General features: G+C 33.7%; 8 protein-coding genes across 13 annotated transcripts in view; 5 read left to right on the top strand and 3 right to left on the bottom strand.

Moving 5' to 3' along the window:
- The first annotated feature begins 32 nt into the window (after positions 1–32).
- Positions 33–1586, top strand: LOC109599740 (reticulocalbin-2). 2 transcript variants are annotated; one of them, XM_020015765.2, is made up of 5 exons: positions 38–169; positions 236–523; positions 583–730; positions 786–1108; positions 1164–1586. In XM_020015765.2, exons 2-5 carry the CDS (start codon positions 249–251, stop codon positions 1333–1335), a joined length of 918 nt encoding a protein of 305 aa, XP_019871324.2. In that variant the 5' UTR covers positions 38–169; positions 236–248; the 3' UTR covers positions 1336–1586. The 2 variants fall into 2 exon arrangements, with proteins under 2 accessions (XP_019871323.2, XP_019871324.2); XM_020015764.2 differs by having other exon boundaries at positions 33–523.
- A 330-nt stretch (positions 1587–1916) lies between these two features.
- On the bottom strand, positions 1917–5818 carry LOC109599748 (succinate--CoA ligase [ADP-forming] subunit beta, mitochondrial). Its single transcript, XM_020015775.2, has 4 exons — positions 5610–5818; positions 5128–5399; positions 2724–3151; positions 1917–2671 (listed from the first exon to the last, which is right to left on the bottom strand). Exons 1-4 carry the CDS (start codon positions 5670–5672, stop codon positions 2082–2084), a joined length of 1353 nt encoding a protein of 450 aa, XP_019871334.1. The 5' UTR covers positions 5673–5818; the 3' UTR covers positions 1917–2081.
- A 216-nt stretch (positions 5819–6034) lies between these two features.
- Positions 6035–8945, top strand: LOC109599749 (thialysine N-epsilon-acetyltransferase). The gene is made up of 2 exons (XM_020015776.2): positions 6035–6264; positions 8429–8945. Exons 1-2 carry the CDS (start codon positions 6184–6186, stop codon positions 8849–8851), a joined length of 504 nt encoding a protein of 167 aa, XP_019871335.1. The 5' UTR covers positions 6035–6183; the 3' UTR covers positions 8852–8945.
- Positions 8946–9044: 99 nt separating this feature from the next.
- Positions 9045–10379, bottom strand: LOC109599733 (zinc finger protein 724-like). Its single transcript, XM_020015757.2, has 3 exons — positions 9727–10379; positions 9394–9673; positions 9045–9191 (listed from the first exon to the last, which is right to left on the bottom strand). Exons 1-3 carry the CDS (start codon positions 10343–10345, stop codon positions 9074–9076), a joined length of 1017 nt encoding a protein of 338 aa, XP_019871316.2. The 5' UTR covers positions 10346–10379; the 3' UTR covers positions 9045–9073.
- Positions 10380–11320: 941 nt separating this feature from the next.
- Positions 11321–15850, top strand: LOC109599734 (structural maintenance of chromosomes protein 6-like). Its single transcript, XM_049966148.1, has 17 exons — positions 11321–11786; positions 11838–12030; positions 12081–12239; positions 12293–12537; positions 12638–12888; positions 12936–13139; positions 13189–13382; positions 13438–13578; positions 13638–13822; positions 13870–14180; positions 14234–14450; positions 14505–14675; positions 14728–14915; positions 14964–15243; positions 15302–15496; positions 15547–15677; positions 15731–15850. Exons 1-17 carry the CDS (start codon positions 11706–11708, stop codon positions 15753–15755), a joined length of 3171 nt encoding a protein of 1056 aa, XP_049822105.1. The 5' UTR covers positions 11321–11705; the 3' UTR covers positions 15756–15850.
- Positions 15851–16347: 497 nt separating this feature from the next.
- Positions 16348–17766, top strand: LOC109599742 (39S ribosomal protein L3, mitochondrial). Its single transcript, XM_020015768.2, has 5 exons — positions 16348–16508; positions 16567–16660; positions 16712–16915; positions 16962–17251; positions 17311–17766. Exons 1-5 carry the CDS (start codon positions 16438–16440, stop codon positions 17732–17734), a joined length of 1083 nt encoding a protein of 360 aa, XP_019871327.1. The 5' UTR covers positions 16348–16437; the 3' UTR covers positions 17735–17766.
- Positions 17767–17816: 50 nt separating this feature from the next.
- Positions 17817–23784, bottom strand: LOC109599737 (uncharacterized). Of its 3 annotated transcripts, none has more exons than XM_049966382.1 (3): positions 23729–23784; positions 20615–20895; positions 17817–20561 (listed from the first exon to the last, which is right to left on the bottom strand). In XM_049966382.1, exons 1-3 carry the CDS (start codon positions 23746–23748, stop codon positions 18871–18873), a joined length of 1992 nt encoding a protein of 663 aa, XP_049822339.1. In that variant the 5' UTR covers positions 23749–23784; the 3' UTR covers positions 17817–18870. The 3 variants fall into 3 exon arrangements, with proteins under 3 accessions (XP_049822339.1, XP_049822338.1, XP_019871321.1); XM_049966381.1 differs by lacking the exon at positions 23729–23784 and adding an exon at positions 23250–23350; XM_020015762.2 differs by lacking the exon at positions 23729–23784 and adding an exon at positions 22999–23115.
- Positions 23785–24841: 1057 nt separating this feature from the next.
- LOC109599745 (leucine-rich repeat and calponin homology domain-containing protein) overlaps positions 24842–26544 on the top strand; it is a 45095-nt gene continuing 43392 nt past the window's right edge. Inside the window, exon 1 of one of the 3 annotated variants that reach the window (XM_020015772.2) lies at positions 24842–25054. In XM_020015772.2, the coding sequence (XP_019871331.2) occupies positions 24877–25054 (178 nt within the window). In that variant the 5' untranslated portion in view covers positions 24842–24876. The remainder of the gene's footprint in view (positions 25055–26544) is intronic. The other 2 variants (XM_020015771.2, XM_020015773.2) reach the window with 2 other exon arrangements.

Consider the following 26544-nt stretch of genomic DNA (forward strand, 5'->3'; position numbering starts at 1 on the left):
CGATACACGTCATTTTTGACAAGAAACCTTCATTGAATAACCTAAGCACCGCCATGAATCCGATCCGATTGTTTATAAACAGAAATGATTCGTGACTTTTGAACACTCGGTAGCATTAAGTTTCCGAATTAGTTTTGTAGTCTTGTAGCGACTTTGTTGCCTCAGCGATGTACGGCGCACGTAGTACAACTGTTTTAGGTCTGTTTGTTTTAAGTATTTATTTATTTCAATACAGCCATGGGGGTGTAATGCACAGTCACACGAACGAAATAACGAAGGAACGGGCTGAGGACGGCGCCTACAGTCCTAGGGATCATAGTCATTTCACGGACAGTGGCGAACATCACAGTGAATTTGATCATGAAGCCATCTTGGGCAGTCACAAAGATGCTGAGGAGTATGACCATTTACCCCCTGAGGAGGCTAAAAAGAGACTCAAAATATTGTTGGGGAAGATGGACTTGTCCAATGATCAAATTATAGACAGGAAGGAACTGAAGGCATGGATTTTACGATCATTTAAGTAAGTTTATCAATAACTTAATTTATTACAATTTTTCCATTTGTTTATTTATTTATCAGGTTGTTGTCTGAGGAGGAGGCAAATGATAGATTGGAAGATGCAGATGAGAATGATGATGGAATTATTACTTGGCAGGAGTATCTATCTGATGCTTATGGCATTGACAAGTCTGAAGAAACTTTGGATTTAGGACATGATAATGAAAACGTACCATTATTATAACAAAAATTTCTTAGCTATAACTAAAATACATTAATTCCAGTTAATAAAAGATGATAAGGCACTTTGGAAGGCTGCAGACACAAATGGGGATGGAAACTTGGACTCAAATGAATGGTTGGCCTTTTCACATCCAGAAGAACATCCAGCAATGTTGCCTGTGATTCTGCAACAAACCTTAAATGACAAAGACACTGACAAAGACCAATATATTAGCTTTGAAGAATATATAGGTGATAGGGCTGTTGAGCATGATAAAGAGTGGCTTTTAATTGAAAAGGACAAGTTTGACAAGGAGCTGGATAAGGATGGTGATGGAAGACTTGGAGGGAATGAAATTTTGTCTTGGGTTGTGCCCAGCAATGAGTAAGTAAACTATTATCCAACCATTTTATATTAATTACAACCATTTTAATTTTAGTGAAATTGCTGAAGAGGAAGTGGACCATTTGTTTGCATCTAGTGATGATGATCATGATGATCTGTTGAGTTTCAATGAAATTTTAGAACACTATGACATTTTTGTTGGTAGTGAGGCAACAGATTATGGAGACCACTTACACAACATACACAACTTTAAGGATGAATTGTGATTTTTCATAAATGTGGATTGTAATTGAGATTATTGGAATAGTTGGAATCCCTGGAAAACGTGTTGGGAATATTTTATGTAGATTTCAGGACATGACAATTAGATAGATCTGAGAATATTTGCTAACATGTTTTTCATGTTGTGTAGTAGACTGTTGGTAGAATATTTATTACTTAACTCTGAACAATATAAATCAGGACATTATATTGCTAATAAAAAATGTATATAATTTAATAAACTTATACAAAAGTTCTTTCATGTTTTATTCTTTATTCTGATGCTTCATCTGTTAATTTTAAACAGTAAACACTTTTATTTATTGTGTACTCCTAAAATAATATTAAATTACTATATTTTGAGTCTATAACATGTTAATTTTAACTTTAACGTTAACACTTGGTTTAATATCCTTTTGATATTGATAGTTTCTTGAATAGCTGAGAAGGGTTTATTTAAATTTATAAAATCTTGTTGAAATGTTTTCTGTAGGGTTGGTCTGGAGAAACATCTCAGGTACATTTACCTTACTAGTGGTCATAAAATAATTATATACTAGTATTAAAATAAAATAAAAAAACTTAATTCTAATATTTAGAGTAATTTATTTACTCAATAACAGAATAAATAATATACAATATGTGCAAGGAACAATTTGATGCATAGATAGTTGAATTTACAATAGACTTACTTATCAAAAATGTATAATATACATGAAAATAAAATAGTACATAAATAAAATAAATTAATTTAGAGTGGAATTTCAAAGTTGATGTCTAGCTTGGCGCTTCTGGCCAGACTTACAATATTGGATAATTTAACTACTAATCTAGCAGCTTCATCAAGATTATCTACTGGTAAGATCTTCATTCCGGAGGAAGCGATTAATACTTTAGCATCATCAACGTTGGTGCCTTGCAAACGGCACACGATGGGCATCTTCATCTGCAGCTCCTTAGCGGCGGCAATAATACCTTCGGCGATTACGTCACACCTCATAATACCACCAAAGATGTTAACCAAAATGGCATGGACTTTGGGATCGGAGGTGATGATTTTGAAGGCCTCCTTGACGGCGTGGGCGGTGGCACCGCCACCCACATCCAAGAAGTTAGCTGGCGAGCCTCCGTGAAGGGAGATGATGTCGCAAGTGGCCATGGCCAGACCGGCACCGTTCACCATGCACCCGATGTTGCCGTCCAGAGCGATGTAGTTCAAGTCGAATTTGGCGGCTTGCACCTCCTTCTCGTCCTCCTGGGACCAGTCGCGGAGGGCGAACAGCTCCTTCTGACGGAATTCGGCGTTGTCGTCGAACCTGAATTTGGCGTCGAGGGAGAAATCTAAACCGAAATCCAATTAGTACAAGCATTTAGGTGTACTTAAAGTACTTACATTTCTCTCCGGCATCTTCGGCGTAAGGATTAATTTCGATAAGGAGGGCGTCCTTCTTCAAGAAGAGATCGTACATCTTCAACAACATGTCACCGGTTTGTTCCTTGAATTTGCCCAACCCAACCCTCTCGGCGACTTTCTCGGCAGTTTCCTTGCTCAGTCCCTTGGTGACATCGACGGGCTCGTAAATGATGGCGTCCGGATTTTCGGCGGCCACCTCTTCGATGTTGACGCCGCCCTGAGACGAGGCGATGATTACGGGACCGCCGAAGGCACGTTCCATCATGACCGCGAAGTAGAACTCCTTCCTGGGGAACTTCCTTTCGGCTACCATGACGGAGTTACAGATGCGGCCCTTTTCGCCCGTTTGTTTTGTGACCAAGTACTGGTTGAGCATTTTGCCGGCGATTTCCTCGGCTTCTTCAGGACTAAATGGAAAAACAAGAGCACGTAAATATTATAATATTAATCAACATAATCATTACCAAAAAAACATGGTTTAGTGTAAAAAAGTGATTTCATTAAAAAACACATCTGGTGGTCAATACTTGAGGGTAGGTGGAATACAAAATCTAAATAATTTTTTCCCAAAGTTTTTCTGAAGTTTTTATATATTATATTTTGTTTTTCGTATTTTGTATTTTGTATTTCGTATTTTTTATTTTATATTTTTTTTTTCTCACATTTTATAATGTAATGTTTTTAAATACTACAATCGTTATTATTATAGCAACTTTATAAAATGTTAAATAGTTCAGCCATAATTCTTTTATTTAAAGTGAAGTGTTAAAATAATATTAGTTTACTATTGTTGTATTATACAGTATTATAAAAACTACTGTATCTTTATTCTATAAAATGTTACATATAATTTTCTAAATTGAGCTGGATATAAGTACAGCAACTTTAATTTTGAAAGGGATATTTAGTGATTACATCTATGTTATTTAATTTAACATTGACACTTTGTACAATATCCTTTTTGTTTTATAATTTTGGCCCATCTCCATATTATATATATTCGTTTAAGCTTCTTGATTTGCTATGAAATTCATTTAAATTTGTAAAATTATGTCGAATTTCATTATAAAGATTAAATTCCCATGTTTTCTATAATTTTTTATGTGTTTGGGATCGTTTTTATATTAAAACATTTATAAAGAGCATCATTTCTTTGGTATATGGTGATAAATTGTTGTTTAATACGTCCCTAAATCAGTTTAAGGAGGCCTACGCCATAAGAATTAAAGCTTGGAGGTAAAACAACCTTTTTGTGTAGTTTTGTCACTGTAGGATGTTTAAGGTAAACAGAATCGTCATTTTTGGATAAATTAAATATAGACTCGTTACTGAAAACTACTCATACCCACTGTTCTGTGGCCCTATTTCCTTCAGGTTGGCTTTAATTTTAGTCGACTATTGAATTTTTTTTCGACATTCGAATTATCCAATTATCGATTTTCTTTCAAGTTTTCCGAACTACCACTTGCCCAGTTTCTCTAAATTTTTTAATTTAATTTTTAATTTTTCTTACAGTTTCACTTCAACCAATGATTAAATATAATATATTATAATAAACAAAAGACATCTAGTAAAGTAATTTAAATTCACAGAGAGCAATGAACGACCATAAAGTAAAAAGTTCGTCCATTGAAAAATAAAGGTAAACAATCTTTTAAAAAATAAAATTAGATTGACCACTTGCATAGCAGATACAAGAATAGCTTAAAAAACAATAAACATTAAATGATATTGGCTCCAATTCAAATAGTACAACACATATTTTTAATATATTTTACAATTTAATATAATAATCTTTTCTCAAAAAGATAGACTGGCGTAGATTCGGGGGTTTTCCTCTTTTTCCCATTCTATTTCCAACACCACAGAATCTACACTGCTGTACCTTCACTGGATCAAAGAAAAGAAACAATATTTGAAATTTAAATTTCAGGGACTGCATTTTCTTCAGGAAAAAAGAAAAAATATTTAGATTTTCTTCATTATTAGACATGTTCCTCCAGCTTCCAAATTTTGGCCACCTGTATCAGGAAGACCTGGTACATCTGATTTAAACCAAATTATTGATTTGAATTTAATGTGTTTAAAAGATTTGGCACGGCCGCCCTTTACATAACGAGAAAGTGTGATTATGACAATTATGTAACCGAATTTTTTCTTGGCAATAAGTCTTACAATCATTGATCTGATTATCTGCGCCTGCGCCCTCTTGACTCTGATTAAAATTTTCCATCACTTAATTATTCCATGTTTTCTGATTACATAAAAACATGCACATTTTCAATTGTTCTAATCAACCTGTAAGGAGCTTAACATTAGACTTTTGATTCTTTACGAAGAAAAACATAAACACTAATTTACATAAATAACAGACAGTACTTACGAGTAAACCATCCTGACACCACTTTTAAGGCCATTTTTGAATGTGCCCTTGCCTCTGCCACCAGCCAAAACTTGAGCCTTCAGCACGATGTCCTTGGTATTCAGCTTGGCAGCAATATCCTTGGCCTCCTGCTTGGTTTTGGCCACGCCGAAGTTGGGCACGTTGATTCCCGCATTTTTCAAAAGGGTATAGCTTACGTGCTCCTGCACGTTAAGATTCCTGGACTGTTGTTGCTGTGGTTGCCATCGGGTGGTGGTGGCTGATCCCAATATCTGAAATCATTGCAACCCCCTATTAGTGGGAAAATTCCTGGATGTTTTTATTGTTTTAAAAATACACATCAGTCGGCTGACGGAAGCTATTGCGGCACCGTAGTATAAACAGTTCAAGGTCGTAAGAGTTTGACCTACAAATCTTTATCTAATTCGACTGGTTAACCTATTAACTATTGTTTGCACGCAATAACAATGGACAATACTCACTTTTGGACCGTTTTTCGCCAATATATTTTCCGCCAAAGCAACACCCCGCAACATAGTCGCCATTGCGTTTATATAATTTGGTGGATTGGACGGTCACTAAAATAGTTCTAGGCGGCCAGGACAAGTGACGTTTCTATCGTCACACTCCGTTCACGTTTGACAGCCGTATTTACATAACCAAATCTTTATACATTTTTCCATAGTATCGTCCGTTTATCGATACACACTTAATTAAATTAATCAGTGAACTTTGATCCATATAAAATACGACAATTTTATGTGTATTTACAACAGTTGTGTACGGCCAGTCACAAAAATGCCACGACCAATTAATGTTTAATAAATACCAATAAAACAATATGCGGTTTATCTTTATCCTTGATATTCATTTGCTTGTAGCTATGTTAAATGCTAATATAAACATGAACTTTTAACAATACGATTAAATTATTCTTTGTTGTGATACGAGAACCTATCTTATCAGTTATTTAATTCATTAAATAGCTATCTTTGAGTGTGACTACTACATGCTCGGTACGTCAGTCGCTGCACTCGGCAGTAATTTTGCGCAAAAATGTTAAGATGCAACGAAGTTAATGTAACAATTAGAAAGGCCAAAAAGGAGGACATGGTACAGGTTTACAAGTTGATCAAGGTACGTTTTTCTAGCAATTTTTCAGTGTCTGTCGATTCCGTTTTAACACGTTTATTCGCACTAAAACGCTGTTTGTTTAATTAGCGTTTTAAATAAATATGTTAAGTGTTTAAAAAGAGATAAATTACGTTAATTGCCAATCTAAAAATAGTGACATGTGCACAACAATTGGAAATATTACTTTTGAATGTTGCCTGTGTGTATATTTAGAGCTTTTGGCCAATTTCTAAATCGTCATTAACCTTAAATAAGATGCTGATAATTGGAAAATTAAATATTGTTTACTAACGTCACTTCAAAATAAAAATCCAAGAAGTATTTTGCATGTTAATAATATTTCGTCATACTCTAGATTTTTGTAATCAAATCACAAATAATAACAATTGCGTTGTTTGTTACCATTTAGAAATCAGACAATTTGTCAACATAAAAAATATAATTTAATATAATTAAAGAATTGTTTTTAATCAAAGTTCAAGCATATAAAAATAGACTAAACAATTTTAATAAGGTTCATCATGTTGAAAAAAATAGGAGAAAGAATAAAACATTAAAATATATATAAGGTGTCTCTAAAAATGTCCTTGAAAAAAATACAACCCCTAATTTCAAACATTCTTTTCCATAATCCCTGGTCCAATTGTTTAAATGTGGTTTGTATTATCCAAATTAATTTAATAAACATTTGCTATAAGTAGATCCTAGATTCTGGCGGTTCTCCTCTTTTTCCTGCCCTATTTTCTACGCCACTGAATATTTTTAAAACTATTAAGCTTATCATACTGTTTGAACAATTTAGAAGAAAAACTCCCTTTTGATTAATTTTGATTTTCGCAGTCGTTTTTAACATTTTTCAATTTTAATGTTTGAAGAAAGTGTTTCTCACATTCTGCAAATTTCAAGTATTTTTTGGTAGTGTTTGGTACAATTTTAATCATTCCACCGTACAACAGAATCTTCAATATAGTTCAGTTATCAAATTGAACTCATTTGATGATTTACATAGGTTTAAATACAAAATAATTGTCTTATTCTGCTAGTCTAAACTAGCAAAATTCACGAATTTTTTGAACTGTTTGGTACAATTTTGATAATTACATCATGTAACAGTAACTTTAATAGAGTACTGTTATCCAATTACATTCATTTGATAAACTATACAGTTTTAAATACAAAATAATCGTTACCTTTACTCTTCTAGTCTAAATTAGCAAAATTCAAATATTTTTTGGTAGTGAACAATTTTAAACATTCCATCGTATAACAGAATCTTCAATATAGTTCAGTTATCAAATTGAATTCATTTGATGATTTACATAGTTTTAAATACAAAATAATCGTTCCCGTTATTCTGATAGTTTAAATAATCAAATTTCAAGTATTTTTTGGTACAATTTTAACATAATCTTCAATATAGCTGAGTTATCAAATTGAATTCATTTGATGATATACATAGTTTTAAATACAAAATAATCGTTCCCGTTATTCTACTAGTCTAAACTAGCAAAATTCAAGTGTTTTTGGTACAATTTTAATAATTTCATGGTGTAACATAATCTTCAATATAGTTCAGTTTTCAAATTGGATGCATTTAATGATCTACATTGTTTTGAATACAAAATAATTGTTCTTCTTATTCTGCTAGTCTAAACTAGCAAAATTTAAGTATTGTTTGGTACAATTTTAATAAATTCTTCGTGTAACAGAATTTTCAATATAGTTCAGTTATGAAATTGGATTCATTAGATGATCTATATAGTTTTAAATAAAAAATAATTGTTCCTCATATTCTGTTAGTCTAAACTAGCAAAATTCATTCATCTTTAATAGAGTACAGCTATACAAATTAGATTCATTTGATACACTATATAATTTTAAATACAAAATAATCGTTCTCCTTATTCTGATAGTCTAAACCAGGGGTGTTTACAGAAATTATATTTATTGAAAACATAAATAAAAGTACAAAATATGTGTATTGAATTTAAATATTAAAAATTAAACACATTTATTTTACTTTTCTTGATAATTCTGGAATGAAAAGGGAACTCGGGTACATTTATCGAGAACCACAAATAATCCTTCAAAGAGCCGCAGGTTAGACCCATAGTCTAAACTAACAAAATTCATATTTCACAGTCTAATGAAATATACATAATTTCAGGCCCTTGCAGAGTTCGAGAAGTTGGAGGACCAAGTGCGCATCGATGCGGCGGTTTTACAAAAGGACGGCTTCGACACCGACAGTCCCGCATTCACCTGCCTGGTGGCCGAACTGTCCGACGGCTACATCATAGGTTACGCCCTGTTCTACTCGTCCTATTCCACGTGGCTCGGCAAGTCCATCCTGCTCGAGGACCTGTACGTCCAGCCGGCCTACAGACGGTCCGGCATTGGTAAACAACTGTTCCTGGCTGTGGCCAAAATCGCCCACGAATCTCCGAGCAAACGGATGGATTTCCATGTGTTGTCGTGGAATCCGGCCAGTGATTTTTACAAGAGTTTGGGCGCCGTCAACATGACGCAGACGGAGAAATGGCAGCTGTTCAGGATGGACGAGGATTGTCTCAACAAGCTGTTCGCGTAACTTGTTTCCCTCATTTGAAACCATGCACTCATATCTACATATTTCATAGTGTATTCATTAATTTTGTAAAGTGATAATAAAAGTATTATATCTACTTTTGCTTAGTTTGATTGACTAAACTTTAATAATATAAAGGCAGATATGTTATAGTAATTGTAACAATAAGTTATATTTACTTAATAACTTAAGTTAAGTTAAGCAATTTCTTTTTAATATATCACATTAATGAATATTAATAACAAATTCTTGAAGAGTGGTTTCAATAGACTTTTGGTGTGCATTAATACAATGCTCTTCTAATATACCTTTTCTTTCAAACAGTTTATCACAGATTAAACACCTAAAAATAGATAAAGATTTATTACATAATTAATTAATCCTCCATACACCAAACTAGGCCACTTGATCTACATTAATCTTAACATCATTTTAATGTAATTATGTCTCTTAATTATTAATAATGGACTTCATAACAAGTCAGGGGACATTTACAAGAAACAATGTTAATGATTAATACCATACGTTTATAATATACCATTTACCTAAACTTTCTTCCATTCTGCAAATTATTATCATGCAGTTTCATGTGTGTGGAAAGATTGTACCTTTCGGCGAACTTCCTCCCGCAAATTTCGCACCCGAATTTCTTCTCACCCGTGTGAATTCGCATGTGCCTCTTCAAATGCGATGATGAAACCAACGCCAGCCCGCAAGAGTTGCATTTGAACCGCTTCTCGCCCGTGTGCGTCAGTTTGTGCAAGTTGAACGACGTGTGGTGGACGAAGCTTTTGCCGCACTGGTCGCACTGATGTGGTGTTTCACCTTTAATTTAATCATTGAGATTACAGTTAACTTAGGGAGATCCTCATGTTTACCTGTGTGCAGGGGCAGGTGTCTCAAAAGGCCAGCTTTCTGTGTGAAAGATTTGTTACAGTGTTGGCATTTGAAATTGGTTTTTCCCGTGTGCATTGCCAGGTGTACTTTAAGCGATCCCCTTTGTTTATAAACTTGGCCGCATATTTCGCATACATATGGTTTTTCGTTTGAATGGGTTTTTATGTGGTTGTTGTATTGGCTCTTTTTTTTGAACTTCTTGCCGCAGTGACACTCGTTTATGTTGTTTTCTGTTTGTTCGGGTAGTTTTGGTTGTGATACAATTGGTTCGATGTCTTCTTTAATTTCATTTAAGTGTTTTTCTGATATGTTTGTTTTAAGGCTTTCGAGTGTTTTCCTTTCCTCTGAGGCTTTTATAACGTATAATAAAAAGTTATTCTCAATTGTTTTTGCTTTGAAATACAAATCGTCCAAATCATTTAATAAGTTGTGGCACTTTTGGCAAATTTTGTAATGAGAATTTACCAAATATTTCGTACAATTATTGATTAACTGGAGGAGAGGTTTGTTTGTATTTTTAGAAGTACATTCTAACAGTTTGAAATGTTTAGTATTGACTATGGTGTTGCCGCAAAGAACACAAAATGTTAAGTTTTCCATATTTTCTATTGAAAATCTTATAAAAGTTAGGTTAGAATCTCGTAAACAATACTATGAAAACAATGCAGTTTTACCAACTTACTTATGTAAATAACAATTCATAACAGTTAGGCAACCATAATATAATAGGCTTTACAATAAATTGAAAATTATTTTCAATTATTTCTTTGTTTATACATTCTATCCATTTTGTTATTTTGAAATGAATAAAATGAAATTAATGCTCATTTCAAAATTAAATTAAACAAAATGGGGTATGTCAATAAATTAAAATTTTCCCATCACTTTATATTAATTTTTAAAATTAAATGAAGTACTGATTGTAATTGATCGTATTCATTTCTTTTTCCTTACGTGAATTAAATATGCTATAGAGATAAAACTATACAAAAAGTTTGTTGTACCCACAGTGAAGGTTCAAGTATGCTATGGGGATCCCCCAATTCTTCAGGTGTAGATCTCCTTAGACTGATTTATGTACAGAGATATATTAAACATTAGGTCATTTTTTTGTTAATATAATATATATATATATATATATATATATATATATATTATTACAATTAATATTATTTATTCGTAGATTCTTTCCTAGTAACTTTATTGCCAAAACTGTCATGTTTACAGGCATAATGTCCAGAATTGTTCAAATGTGTTTCAATGGACCCAGATGGGTTGCCAGACTTTATGAGATCTGAATATAACTTTGAATAAATAAGAAATGTGATCAATATTGTGAAAGACCTTTTATGTTTGTGCCTCTGCTTGTTAAGGTTGTTCTTCCACCTAAGCCCAAAATCAGAGCCGTCATATGTCACATAATTTAATTTTGTGAAATATATTTTACTGTCTCGTTGTGCAGCAGACACGGGCTTCCCCGACAAGGCCGGCGGTAAATCCAAATCGAGTAGGTAGTCTAGTACGACCAGATCCGGCCTTCGAATAATTTGTCGTCAAACTATTGAGCAGCCAGGCCGGAGGCTTAGTTTTCCTTTTATCGCCGTAGTAAGTGACAAATTGCAAAGTCAAAGCCTCGATGTCTCTATCAAACTTTTGTCATTTTCAAAAATCACAAAAAGTGCACGTTCATGCGACCTCTCTCGGGGTAACTTCGAATGTTTGGTTCAAACCAATATTTCCAAAGTTTGTTTTCACAATCTAGTCGCATTTTCTCGTCGGTGTCCATTCCTTTAAAAGTTTACTTCCTCAAAACACGCTAGATTTATTGCTTAATATAAATGTTTAGACTGTGACAGATGTTGTTTCTAAGTGGTAAAATTAATTAAAATCTTCATTAATTTGGTAAGTTCAATTTCAATATCACACCCTACTATTCGCCATTTAATCTAACAGCCACAAAATGTCCGAGAAAAGGAAATCTAACTCCAGAACATCACAAGGTGGCATATCCAATAAACGTCTGAGAAATGCCAATGTCAAGGTACAGTTTATGACTATGATTGAACAAAAATAATAAATATTATTTTATTAGATGAGAGCAGGATGTGTCCTTTACATGGCCCTGAAAAACTTCATGTGTCACTCTTTTCTGGAAGTTGATTTTGTAAATAACGTTAACGTTGTTGTCGGCAAGAACGGTAGTGGTAAAAGTGCTTTGTTAACAGCACTGATTTTGGGCTTAGGTGGAAGAACAACCTTAACAAGCAGAGGCACAAATATAAAAGGTATTTTACAATATTAATCACATTCCTTAGTTATTCAAAGTTATATTCAGCTCTCATAAAATCTGGCAAACCATCTGGGTCCATTGAAATACATTTGAACAATTCTGGAGATTATGCCTATAAACATGACAGTTTTGGCAATAAAATTATAATTATTAGAAATATAACTGTAAATGGATCTGGCAGTTATAAAGTTAAAAATGAAAATGGTAAATATTTTCATAAAACTATAACAAACATAGTTTATCAATAAGTTTTGTAGGAGTTTCTGTATGTGGTTCAGCAAAGGAGGTCTCAAATATTGTAACATCTTTTCGAATACAACTGGACAATCCAATATGTATCTTAAATCAAGATATATCAAGAAACTTTTTAAGTAGCAATGATCCTAAACAGAAATTTATTTTATTCAAAAGGGCTACTAGACTTGATCATCTGTATGATGAGTATAATAAGATTAAACACAATAAAATAGAAATGGTTACAGAATTTACTGGGAAAGAATCTGTGAGTAAATAATATTAATAGTATTATAATATGTATGTATTATATTAACAAAGAAATGACCTGTTTCACGATTATTTTTAATATTTTATTGTATTTTTAGTTATTTAAGAAAATGCAAAATGAATTAAAAATGTTGCAAATAAAGATTGGCAACCACAGCCAGCTCATTGCCATGAAAGAGAGGAAAGCAGACCTTCAGGTTGAGTTACTGTGGGCAAAAGTAAGAGATTTGGAAAAAGAACTGGAAGAAAAAGAAACGCAACTGAAAATCGAGGAAGCAAAGATCAGTGAAGTAGAAAATGAAAGGGGAAAAAAGGGCGAATTGCTGGAACAATTAAGGGAAACAAATAGGTATAATAAATTTTTATATTTTGTTTATTTGCTATTTTCTTTTTTAGTCTTTTAGATAGAGAAGAAACTGAAGTAGTGAACTCAATTAAATTGCAAAAACGATATCAATCAGATGCGCAAAAGGAACGTAAGACTGCTCTCGCAGCTTACAATGAAAAAAAGAATGAACAGACAAAAATCAACGTCGTCATTGAGTCAAGAACAAAGGACCTGGAATATCTTAAGAAAGAAATTGATAGCGCTAATGAAAAGTTAGTTTTATTATAGAATCTTTTATTCCTCCTAAAAGGAATGTTTTAGATTGACCAAAGCTGAACAGGAGGAATTGGAACGTTTGCAGACATTAAGATCATATGAAGAAAAACTTAAAAGCACTGAAGAACACTTACAAACCAGCAGGAACGATTTGTTTCAAGTTTCCAGCCATTTGTCTTATAAAGAAAATGAAGAACAAAATTTTTTAAATGATATAAAAAACCTTAATATAAAAATTCGTATTTATATTTATCATTTTTAACCATACTCGATAACCACCATTAATATTTTCAGGTAATGATGAATTAAGTTTACAAGCTTTGACAGAGGAATCAGGAAACAATCTTATATTGTATGGTGCAGATATGCTCAAAGTCAAACAGAAGATTCAAGAGCATAAGAATAGTTTCGCGCATGAGCCTAGAGGCCCATTGGGTATGATTTAATTGAACTTTATAACATAATGTAATTTTTTGGAATCCATACGTGTATAGGTCAATATATCAAGGTTAAGGACAAGAAATGGGTGGTTGCAGTTGAAGGGTTCATTTCCCCCAAACTGTTAAGTGCTTTTGCTGTAGACAACAAAGGAGATCTTCAGCTGTTAAGGAAGATATTTGACCAGTGCTGTTCAGGACAAAAACAGCCGACAATTATTACTTCCAAGTTCATTTATCAGGTAAATTTTAATTGTTTATTGATTTGTCTAATTACTTTATTTTATAGAAACATGATGTGACAAGGAACTTGGTTGAATCACCTCCCGACTGCGTGGCCCTGTATGATGTCATAGAGATAGAGGATCCAATCGTTTTCAATTGCATTGTCGACCAGTCGGGGATGGAAAATATTCTTCTCATACCCACTGACGAGCGGGCTCAAGAACTCCTTTCCATGCAGGAACGAGTTCCCCGAAACTGTGTCCAAGGTGTTACCATGCAAGGCGACAAATACTACCCTGATCCAAATTATAGGTCATACGGATCCAGACAACGTCGAGCCAAATATCTCCAGATTGACACCAAGGAACATGCGGTGTAAGTATTAGATATTTAATCCTTTTGGCAAACTCTTGAAGAGTGGTTTTAAGGCAACTGGCGACTGGTATCGAACTGTTAAAAAAGGATTTAGCTGCCAAAACTACGGAGCTAAATAATTTTAAGCAAGATATGAGCGATAAAATTAACGAAAAAAAGGAGTTAGAAGACAAGATAAAAAAATTAAACGACGCCAGGCAACGCGTCAGACAAAAGATAAATGAGATCACTTCCTCAGCTGAGCCTGAAGTAACCAACGTAAACGTTTTGGTAAATGTTTTAATTACTATATTTCGTTGCTGTTTGGTGAACTTTTATTTCCAGCAAAATGAAGTGAGTGAAGTTGAAGGTGTGATACAAGAAAAGACTACTGCTTTAGCACTTGTGGAAACGGAACTCCACGATTTAAAGACTAAAGTGGACGAAATAGAGGATAAACTAGAAAACTTCAATAAAGCGATTGAGGATCTTGAAAGCAGATTGGACCCTATTCGGGTACTTCGTGGCATTTCAACTTGTTACTGTATTAAACTGTGGCAATTTACAGGAACAAAAGTGGGCCAATAAAAGGAAGTTGGATGGGGCATTAATGGGTGACCAGTTTCTGGAAAGTCAATTGGATGTATTGAACGAGAAAGCAAACAGCGTTCGTGTTGAAATAGTTGTGATTCAGAATAACTTATACGACCGAGTTTCCAAAGCCGAAAAAGCTGGAGAACGTTTGCCTCAACTGAGGTAATTATTTTAATTATATAGACATAAAATATTGATGTTTTTTTGCAGAGAAGAAGCAGAAATTGCTAACGAGATTATAGAACTGGAGAAGTCTGTGGCTAACATTGAATCAATGTCACATAATATCACCGACGTGGTACAAAAGTACAAGTCTCTAAAACTAAAGTACAACGAGACAGCACACGTAATAGAAAAGCTGAATTTAAATATTACTGCACTAACTGAAGCTTTAAAATGCCGAAACCGTTACTGTAAAATAACGGAAAACTACTTTATTTCCTACATTAAGTATTCATTCAAGAAAATTTTGGAAACTTCCAATTGTAAGGTAATAAATCTGTAAGTATTAAAAATACCCATATACTCAGGATGGTGAACTATTTTAGGGAACAATTAATATAGATTGTGAAAGAGAAGAATTGGAGCTGATAGTCATACCACAGGAAGGTACACAGGGTGTGACCAAAACTACCAATTTGTCAGGAGGGGAAAGATCATTCTCCACTGTTGCTTTTCTCTACTCTTTGTGGCAGTGTATGGATTTCCCATTCTATTTTTTGGATGAGTTTGATGTTTATATGGTAGGAAATTGGCGTTTTTAATTTTTTGGATTTAATGTTCTGTTCATTAGGATAAACAAAATAGAACAAAGGTTTTCAATATACTGGTTAGTCATGCTAATACACGGCCACACTTGCAACACGTTTTTTTAACACCTCAGGACGTTTCATTTCTGGATACGAAGGATGTTTGTGTTTTGAAGTATCTTGATTATTATATTAGTTTTGTATTACATTAAAGTATAATTTTTTCAGGTTGAAAGGCCCAGATGAGGCATAATGTGCAATTATTTTACTTTTGGAATGTATTTTTGAGTTTATGATTTATTCTATGTTCTATGTTGAATTAAAATAAAAATATATTTTGATTCTTTTTCTGTTCTTTTAATCTGCTACTTTGCCAGGAAGTTTTGTTAATAACTTTGTTGCTTGTTGCTTCAAAAGTTCTGTTGTTGATACAAGTTTGTTTACTTTGTGCATAGGACTGCATTATTTATTAAAGCCTATTTGTTACAGTATAATGCCATATGGCAACAATGTAATCTTCATAAATTAAACCATGGAATCCCCTGCATAGAGTAAAAAAAACTTCATCAACAACGGAATTTTTAAAGTAATAATAAAACTAATATTACAAAATTAATTCCTTCTGAAATTAATAAAACAAATTAATTAAAATTTAAAAAAATCAGAATAAACATATTTTTTAAATTAATACTGAAGTACAGCTTGGCATACTCAAAATTAGTGAATACTAACCGTCGAAAGCTGCAAATATTTTAAAAATAAAACACATTAAATCTATTTAATATAAGAAAATTATTCTTTTTGAAAGATGCGGAGCGTATTTTGAAAACATTAAGTAATATATACACATAACCTAACTTAAATCTCGTTGACAGATGTCACGGTAATGAAAACTTCCTCTAAAATTGTTTGAATTTAATTATTAATATAGTCAAATGGCGTTAATAATATCCACCATACAAAAATGTTGTTTGAAATCCCTGGAAGAAAAACTATTAGCTTTAAGGTAAAGTCCAACTTGACTCCATAAATTTTAGAGGTTATACGGTGTGTTCATTTTGTAGTATTACAAATACAACTCAAATAAGAGAGAGACATGTACTAAACGCCAAACCTAGACTAAGGAATCCTACGTGGTTTACCAAACAAACCAGAGCCGTAAGTATGACCATTATATCACTCGCAGTACTACAAGAATTTATTTGTTAGACCACCGAAGAATATCTCACCCCAGAAAACAAAGAATTCCTAAAAGAAATAACTCAAGATAAATATTCAAACAAAGAAAATCCGGAAATAGTATTGAAACAATGGGATCCAAAATTGCAAAGGACTGGACTAATTGCCAGGAAAATTGGTGTGTATCCAATGTGGCTTAAAGATGGAAAAAGAATTCAGACAACACTACTACAGGTACAAGTTCCACATACTGTTACAGTTCTCAATAAAATTTCAATAGGTTTTAGACAACCATGTAATAAGACATTACCCAGCTGATGAGTACGACCCTCCCAGGAAGCGAGTGGGGAGGATTTACAACAAAAAGGCGTGCCTTTTAATTGGAGCGGAAGAAGCAGACCCTTCAATTTTCACCAAGGAATATTGCGGATTATTCAAGGACTCTGGTGTAATCCCCAAAAAGATTTTGAAAAGATTTTTTGTCAGTCCTGATGCAGCTCTACCTGTTGGATCACTGTTGAATGTCATGCATTTTCAAGTTGGAAATGCCGTTGATGTAATGGGAAAAACGTAAATATACACGTCATGTGTGCTTATTCATGATCATTACAGTTGTTTCTTTTTTGCAGTATTGATAGGGGTTTCCAGGGTGTGGTTAAAAGGCATGGTTTCAAAGGAATGCCTGCCTCTCATGGTGTGACCAAAACTCACAGACGTGGTGGCAACATCGGTGGCGGCGGTGAGAAAGGTAGGGTCTGGCCTGGTACCAAAATGCCAGGTCATATGGGTAACAGATTTCTAGTACAAAAGGGTTTAACAGTCTTAAGAATAAACACCAAGTATAATGTCATGTGGGTGACTGGACAAGCTATTCCTGGCGAAACTAATTCTATTGTTACTGTTTATGATTCTAAACTGCCATTAAGAAAACCAACCAAACCTGTACCTTTCCCCACTTATGTGGGACCAATTGATGATAGCATACCTGAGGATTTCTATGATGAGAAGGTTCACGTTTTTAATGAGCCCACTATTGTTTATAATGACAAGTAATTAGGTCAATAAAGTTGTTAAATAGATTTTTAGTTCGTCGTTTTAATATCCTACACCTACTTATAAAATTAAAACCCAAATGTTTCTTGTAGTATTTAATTAAAAGCTTTTTATAAAACAACGTTTTAATACTTTAGAATATGTTGTAGATACATAAAGCTTAACATATCGTAATTATCACATTTTGATTCTCCTAAAACCTAAACAAATTATACTAAACATTTTCTAGGATAATTATTTAGAATAGAAAACGTTTCCGTTTGTAGAAATTCAATAACCGCCGACTTCTAAAATTGAAGAACTGAATTGCGACATTCAAAGTTCTTCCATTTTATAAACCAAGCAATATCACTAGGATTTTTGGGTAACATGTCAACTTTAAATAGAGCACTGGTTACAAAGTTTGGGTATTTCAAATTTATATAGCATCGGTTAAATTGTTCTAAAGTTCTCAAAATCCCGTTGATTGATTAAGTTCAGTATAGTAATTCTAAAACAAATTTTGTTGGCACAAGTGCTCAAATTTTATTTAAAAATGGCACTGAATAGATTTACTGTACTAAAATTAAACAGAAGATTCATGAGAAATTCTTAAAAGTTATTTATATAAATTAATACTAAAGCTTGTAATATATATTTTGCAGAAACAGTTTTTATAACATTAACAACATATAATAAATAAAACTTGTATATAAATAACACTGATATAAACATAATATATTTATATGATATGGTTTAATGATAAATGATTTTAAAGCGTTTTAAATTGAAGGAAAATAAGGGAATATGTACTATTCTTTTAAATCCAATGATATTCAAAAAATTCGAGAAAAAACTATAAAATATATTATAATTCAAATATTTTATTTATGTTGTTTTAATTTTATTATTGTTTTAGCGTTGGGAAAAGACGATGTAATTGTGAATGCGATTTTGCAATACCATTAAAAGTATACATTAGATGTAAATTATTACACAACCACTAAATCCTTAATATAGGTAAACATTTAAACAATTTAGTTATATGTATTTCTGTAAAATTCACAGACAAAGTTGTATAATTTTATAAAGCAATAAAATGAATATAGATAGATATTTGAATAGCATTGACTGAATAGACTTACAAAATTTCAATTTCACAGAAAACCCAATTTCTTACCGCTGTCCCAAATCGAAAACGTTTTGCAATAGCAGTACAATTTCAAATGGAAATCGGTAATGCAAGCACTCTGTTTCCCGTACAAATTGAGCCTGCTAATTGTTCCCAATACTTCAAATTTCTTATTCTTTAACGCCCTCACGGTGGTTTCGAAGACGCCACCACCAGGTGCGGTCTTCAAGGTGATCATATAGTCGAACACTTTGTGATCATCCAACGAGATATGATCGCCGTGAGTCAAGGCTCTGGCGTTGATCACTTCGTCGAGCGCTAAATCTGCACAATCGCCGTGGCCTTGCAGTAATTTGTTCATGTAAGCAACCGCGTAGCTGCTAGCTTCAACCACCATGCTGCTGTTCTTGTCGATCTCTAAACTGCTCTGGCAGGTGCACCAATGTGTCTGGATGGCTGCCGACTGGCACGTTCTGTCGCCTGGAATTTCGCTGAATAAACTTATGCCTCTGTTATTGGAGTCGTTCCTGTTGTGCAGTACGGTGTCGGTGAGATCGAACGGGTTGAGGAGGTCTTTCAGAGTCTCGTGCAGGTCGAAAGGTGTGGTCAATCTGTGGACGTTTTCCTTTAGGTTGTTATAGGCTTGGGCGAACTCCTTTTTGTATTGATCCGGCAGTCGGACGTACAAGAAAGGCAGTCGTTCCTCCATTCGGCCCATGAAGGTTTGGCGGATGCCGCCCCACCTTATGCCGTGGTCGCTCATGAAGAACAACGCTGTATTGTCCAAGTAGCCGTTTTTCTTTAGATCCTTAAAAAACTCCAAATAAATTTGGTCGCCTATGCTAGGTTTATTAAGATAGTCGTGCGACAGACTAGCACCCCAATAGAAGGCAAAGTATGGTGTGTCCTCCATGTGAAACCTCGACGTAAGTCTTGTTATGTACTTCAGTAAGTCTTTGTAAATATCCCTAGCACCAATGCATTCGTCCACGTTTAGGTTGTGCGAATTGCCTATCTGACCCTCTGCGAACTTGTTGAAGTACCCGTAAGCGTAATCAGTGGGCTGATTAATGAATCCCTGTCTGACGTAATTGAAAATTCCCATCCACGCGGCGTCCTCACCGAACGACGTCATGAACCCCTTCTCCTTGTACAAATCCCACAGATACGTGCAGTTGTCGAAGTGACCGCCCTTCTTCCAGCACGTGCTCCCCAGCTCGTCCTCAAACAAACCGGTCAGCACCGGGATGAGATTCGGGAACGTGTTGTCGCCGACCTTGTTATAACCCAGCAGTTCGACGGCGTCGATCTCCTTGAGGTAACCCACAGTTTTGGGCATTTGCCTGTGCAAATTCAGCCTGGAGACCGCGTCCAAACCGACGATGAGCACGTTCAAAGGGCGCCGTGCGACGGGTCTGCGTTGGGTGGCGTTCACCTTCGACGGAACGAACCAGAAGACGTCTTTGTAGATCCGCGTCTCGTTCACGTAACATTTTACCATTACGTATTCGTCCGTGATGTTCACCGATTCGCCGAAGCTGATGCACGAGGCGTTCACCCTGAATTTGTCGTCGCGCTCGTCGTCGCGGGGCACTTTGCGCTCTACGGCCTGGTAGCAGCACTTTAGCTCGCCCGGATCGGTCACGTTGTAAAAAGGCAACGAGGAATTTAGCAAAAATAATGATGTAAAATTGGACTCATATAAAGCCGGTATACCTGCAACATAAAACGTTTTAACCGGTATCTGATGGATTAAATTCGGATGTAACCTTTATTGCAAACAGGTGGGTCATATTTTTCAATGAACTTGATTATTGTCTTGTCCATGGGGTCCATGTAAGGTATCCTGCATCCCTTGGTCTTGACCAGGAATCCCTTTAAGGATTCCTTGGTCTGAAACCTGTGATTAGGTGCCGGTGCATTTGTAATTGTATAGTATTCTTCTATTTGGAAGACGTCTAGAAAGTAGAGCAGTCCAACGAAAAACCCCAACATCCATAGTGTCAAAGTCCATCGTAGTTCATTGCTGTCCATTCCATTCGTGAAGACACTGCGTACATAGTCAAATACATTCTTTTTGTGGCGTTTAGGTTTTTTGGGAATCTTATGATGTGACATTTTACTTGACACTTATATAATAAATAATAAAAAATAAAGAATTAATTGAGCTTTCTTTTATAATTATTTTATATTTTGGAAATTACCAACATACATTGCCTCAACTTAGCAAAACAGGAACAATAAGTTTTCATTGCAATTAGACGGCCAGAAAATCACCAAACATCATCATAGTTCATCCATTTGCATGATTTTAAAATATACCTTCCTCATAGATTTGTGTATCTAGTGAATCAAAATAAGTAATTAATGATATAACTACATATAGAGGACAGAAGAAGTCGCTTTATATCCTCAGTGACAAGGAAAACAAGACATAGACCTAGTGGTCTGAGGTATCTCATTTCAATTTGACCCCGAAGATCTGCTTGGAGGAAGTCTCCTACCTATGATGACACATGTTTAGTCAGTGACAACCCCATAAAAATTGGAGTCTATTATGTAGGGCCAAAAAAAACGACCTTATTCTGTTTCTGACCAAAGATGTCGTTTTCTTCATCACTCCAATTATATTCACAGATCTTCCTCATAGATTTGTCTATCAAGTGTATCAAAATAAATCATTAATGATATTAACTTCTATATACAGAGGACAGGAGACCTAGTGGCCAGATTTCATTGATCTTTGGTATCAAAAACTAAAAATGTGGATAAAACTATTTAAGATTTTTAATGACTCCACTCTAACGTTCGATGATCCAATGTGAGGGGAAGAATAAACTGGGGTCAGCACGAAAAAACTCCAAAAGACTGAATCTAAGGTAAACATTTCGCACGGTAAGAAGCAACAATCAACTTTCATTATTTAATAATATTTTGTCCTAATATGGATGAGTATACAAAACAAATTTTGTTGAAACTAGGTCATTGGTCTTAATTATAGCAACTTTTTAAAGTATTAAATATTTCAGCCATATTTTTTTTTATTTAATGTGACTGTTAAAATATTAATTTATAGCAATTTTAATTTTGAAAAGGTTTTTTAATGATTAAATCTGTGTTATTTAATTTGACATTAATACTTTATATAATATCCTATATTAAGAAGATCAATTCTTCAATATATGGAAGCAAATTGTTGTTTAATATGTCCCTGTATAAATATCAGTCTAAAGGGGCCTCCACCATGTTTTATTGAGTGTACAACAAACTTTTTGTGTAGTTTCGTCCCTGTAGGATGTTTCACATGAGCAGAATCGTCATTTTTTTATAAATTAAATATAGACTGTGCTGTGGTCCAGAGAATGGGGTCGTAAACAAGTCAAAATTGGACACATTTTTAGTAGAAACCATTGGTTTTCTTGTAAGTCTGAGGTCAAACAAACCCCCATTCACTAACCATCTTTTCACAGTCCTTGAACTAATTTAGTCCCATTTTCTCCAGGTTGGCTTTAATTTCAGTTGACTATAAGATTGGATTGTTTTTGACATTCGAATTATCCTGTATCGATTTTCTTTCAAATTTTTTGAACTCAGACAAATTTTTTTGTAGCTAACACTTGGGCACTTTCTTTAGCCATCACTTCTTATTTCTTTAGGTTTTGGTAACGTTAAATTATAATTTTTCTTACAGTTATATTTAGACCAATAATTAAATAATTATAAAAAGCTAATACCATTAATAAATCATCGATTTAAATTAAAAGAGAGCAATGAAATAGAATAAAGTAAAAATTTGCTATAATTTTGTCAATTGAAAAATAAAAAAGTAGGCAATTTTTTAAAAAATTAAATTAGTATTTTCTATGTCACGTGCGAGTATAAAGATAAACAGGAGATTAATATATTTGTTATGGTATTAATGAATAATAACACTACACAAATTTTAGATGGTTATCTCTTTTGAGATTTACTATAAATAAAAAAAATAAATATTGGGAGGATTATTTCTTATCTTATAAAATAAATAAAATAAATCAATGGATCATTCGTTGTCCTATTATTGACCACCGAAAAAAACAGGGTTGAAAATTATGTAACCCAATTCAAACGTAACGTATGTTAAAAAAAAATTTTTCATGCAGCATTCGCTCACCTATTATAATTGTTCAGGTGATTTCCTGACGTCGTGCTGGTACGAAAGGCATGCGAAACGACGCAAAAACGCTGACATGTTTAGCAATAATAATCACACAAGTCAGGTGGATTCGGCCGAAAATCAGGGGCTGTTCGATAACGTGACTCGCGCACTTTACAACCCCCCCGCGCTAGATTCAAACTTACGCCGTTCGAATTGGGGATGCGGTGGTGAGGATGGAATTATAAAAGACTTAAATTTAAACTTACTTTTTGCAACACTTGCATTTCATTTTAAACTAACGCACATATTATGTTTACGTGGTTGTTGTACCAGTAACTGTTCGAAACAATGTGTTGTTAATTGTAATAATCTAATCGTGCTTTTAAAAAAGTGCTTTATTAAATACTGCTAAATTCGTACTTCGATTATTCTAATGTTTACCTGGTGTTAGAGAACGTTTATTTAAATGTAAGCTTTATATCTCTGTATCAGTGGTTGATAAGATAAGGTCTCAGCCAATTGGACTTCTAAATAAAAACTTAAATTTTAACGAACTATTGTTAATTGAAATTCCTTTGAAATATACATGTATTTATATATGTTAGTACGCAGAATATGTATTTAATGTATAAAAAATCTTAATGTTATATAAGGTTGAAATCAATATTAATATTGGAATATTTAATTATATCAACTGTTTAATACTAGCGTATGGTATACACACATAGTTAATCAAATTACTTACTTTTTGATTTTTTCCCACATTGTCACTAATAATTTTCCAACGATATTGACACATAATTTTTAACACAAAACACATATAATACTGTCAGTTGTAGAAGCTTTGCCTCAGTTTGATAACAGATAAAAACGCCCACTCTTTAATATTGTTTTTAAAATATTTTAAATATAGATCCTAGGATTAATGTAACAATCAAAAATTACTTAGCATAGTTGCTTTTATTTTTTACAGAATTTCACATGGTGGCGGTTTAATTATGCTATGTGAATCCCCTGATTCTTCTGTTGTAGACACTTTTAGACTGATATATGTACTGGGATGTATATTGAAGAAATGATGCTCTTAATAAATATGTTTCAACATGAAAACGATTTAAGACACAAATTCAAGTTCGTCATAAAAATTTATCAATTTAAATGAAATCATCACAGCAATTCAATAAGCTGTAGAAATATAGGCTTGTCGTACATTCTAAAAATGATCGAGTTTATACCACAGAGATAGGTCAAAATTATAAAACAAAGTTTATTATACAAAGTGTTATTTTTAAATTAAAAAACACAGATTTAATAATTAAATTTCTTTTCAAAATTAAAGTTGCTATATTTATGTCCAGCTCAATTCAATAAAATATATGTAACAATTTATAGAATAAAAAATAATAGTTTTTATAATATTGCATGTAGCAACAGTAGTTAATTAATATATTTTCAAACAATTTACATTAAAATGTTAAAATATATATGAATATAAATTCAATTTTTTTGAAAAAGCAAATTTTGTGGCGCCATCTAGACGCCAATAGTAAAAACTCTTCCGTTAATATTATAATGCAATAATTTAATTTTATTAATTTGTAATAATGTAATGCACATACAGAAATATCGTCATTAAATAAAGTTTTGTTTTATGCTAACTTTTAAAGTCTCATAAAAAAGTCCGATGTTATAAATTTTATAATTTTAACAAAAAACCAGAGCACCATCTAGACAAAAATAGCACAAACCACGAACAGGAACTCCACAATTACGTTCGAACCCAACGTGTGCCGCCATCTGGAGGATCACCTTTGCCTAGGCTCGCCCTCGAATCGGCCAAATCGCCGACCGCGATTCAGTTAGTGAGTGAGTGAAGAAGCGGTCGTGCCATGCATGATGGCAGTGCTAGTTACTCATGTAAATGGACACATACAAAACCAGTTGACTAGATCGCTCGAACGTATATTGGAGGAGGCGAACCAGAGTGGCGAGCTGAAGCTCAGCAACCGCAAGCTGAAGGATTTCCCGAAGGCGAACGAAAAGTACAACCTTAGCGATACTGTCATTGCAGGTTGGTGCATTTTTTAAAACACCCCGCAAAGTCCCTTGAATCCCAAATGTTTTACTCGTTATTTTGGAACTGCGTTGTTGTTGTTGTTGTGAAATTATGTTGGTTCTATATTTTGTCGGGTCGAAGAAGTAACGTAAATAGTGGCGGAGGTAATAGTTTGGAAGAAGTGCCGAATGTTAATACATACTTGTAAGTCTGTAAGTTGCTTCAAAAAACTTGTGAAAAACGTTTATTTACTTAGTTACTGCGTGAATTTAGTGTCGGTTGAGTATTAGTTATGAAAAACTTCGGATAAACTGAAGTAACAACAAACCTGGGGGTTATCTAATAAGAGACGTGTAAGATGTCCCCCTTTGGGTCTTTTGCGCCTTAAGCCCACAAAAATCCGAACCGGTTTTCGAACTACCTGTTGGATTATAAAATTCTTACGTTTTTCAATATTAATCTCCCTAATGGACGCAGACAGAGACCCGGGGGTTGTTATTCCCATCGACGCATTGTTTACTTAAAAACAAAGGATGTCTTCGTATCTGCCATCGTTCCGTTTTGCTCCTGCACCGTGACGACCTCTCGGAGGTTCGAAGAAGTGCCATTATCCGTCATTACCGGCGATTTAAATGTTGCACTGCGATTTTTTCACACGGCCAATTCAATTGCATGGTTGTGCGGCGTTGATGAATGTAAATGACCCAGTTAAACGTTGAATGTGACTCATTTTACTATTCCGATTGTACGTTTATTAATTGTCGCGATGCGATAAATGTTTTTAGTGCGGGCCGGAGTTATTAAAATCAGTCACGGTGGAAATGAAGCACCGGCAAAAAATGCGGTTGTCTTGGCGAAGGACGTCTGGGGATATCTGAAAAGTAATTGCCAGTTTCTGTATGTTGGGGCACAAACGGAAATAAATGTCCATTGTGTGTTGTATTCACTGTGAATTTAAATCGATTGTTTACTTATAATATTTATTATTTAATCATTGGTCGAAGTTAAACTGTAAGAAAAATTATAATTCAGTGTAGTCAGGACCAAGAGGAAGTCAATCGTTTCAGATATTAATAAAAAAATTAGAGAAACTAGTACCTACGAAAAAAATTGTCAATCTTTATTAGATGTAATACTTTTATAAATTCATTCATTGTAGTTAAAAATTAACTTCAGTCTAGAAAAATTAAATTATTATATTGAAATATGTAAAATATTATGTTAATTAAATAGTTTAGAGTATTTCTCATTAATTTTGTTTTACATAAATTAATTCACAAAGGTTTTTTTAGTACTGCAATGATATCACTTTCTCTTAATCCATTCCAGCACCATAAACAATTTAATAAACATTTCCCATTCATCTAGAAGGTCCTGATTGAAATATGTCAGATCTATCGGGAACATAAATATAAGAGGCTGTTAAAATTTATGTTTCTTGGTCGCTTATTCGACAAACTTTAATTGAATTCGTAATTTAATTTAATCACAACATGGTCCAATTT

Source organism: Aethina tumida, chromosome 4 (genome assembly GCF_024364675.1).
Source record: "Aethina tumida isolate Nest 87 chromosome 4, icAetTumi1.1, whole genome shotgun sequence".
Taxonomy (NCBI): Eukaryota; Metazoa; Arthropoda; class Insecta; order Coleoptera; family Nitidulidae; genus Aethina; species Aethina tumida.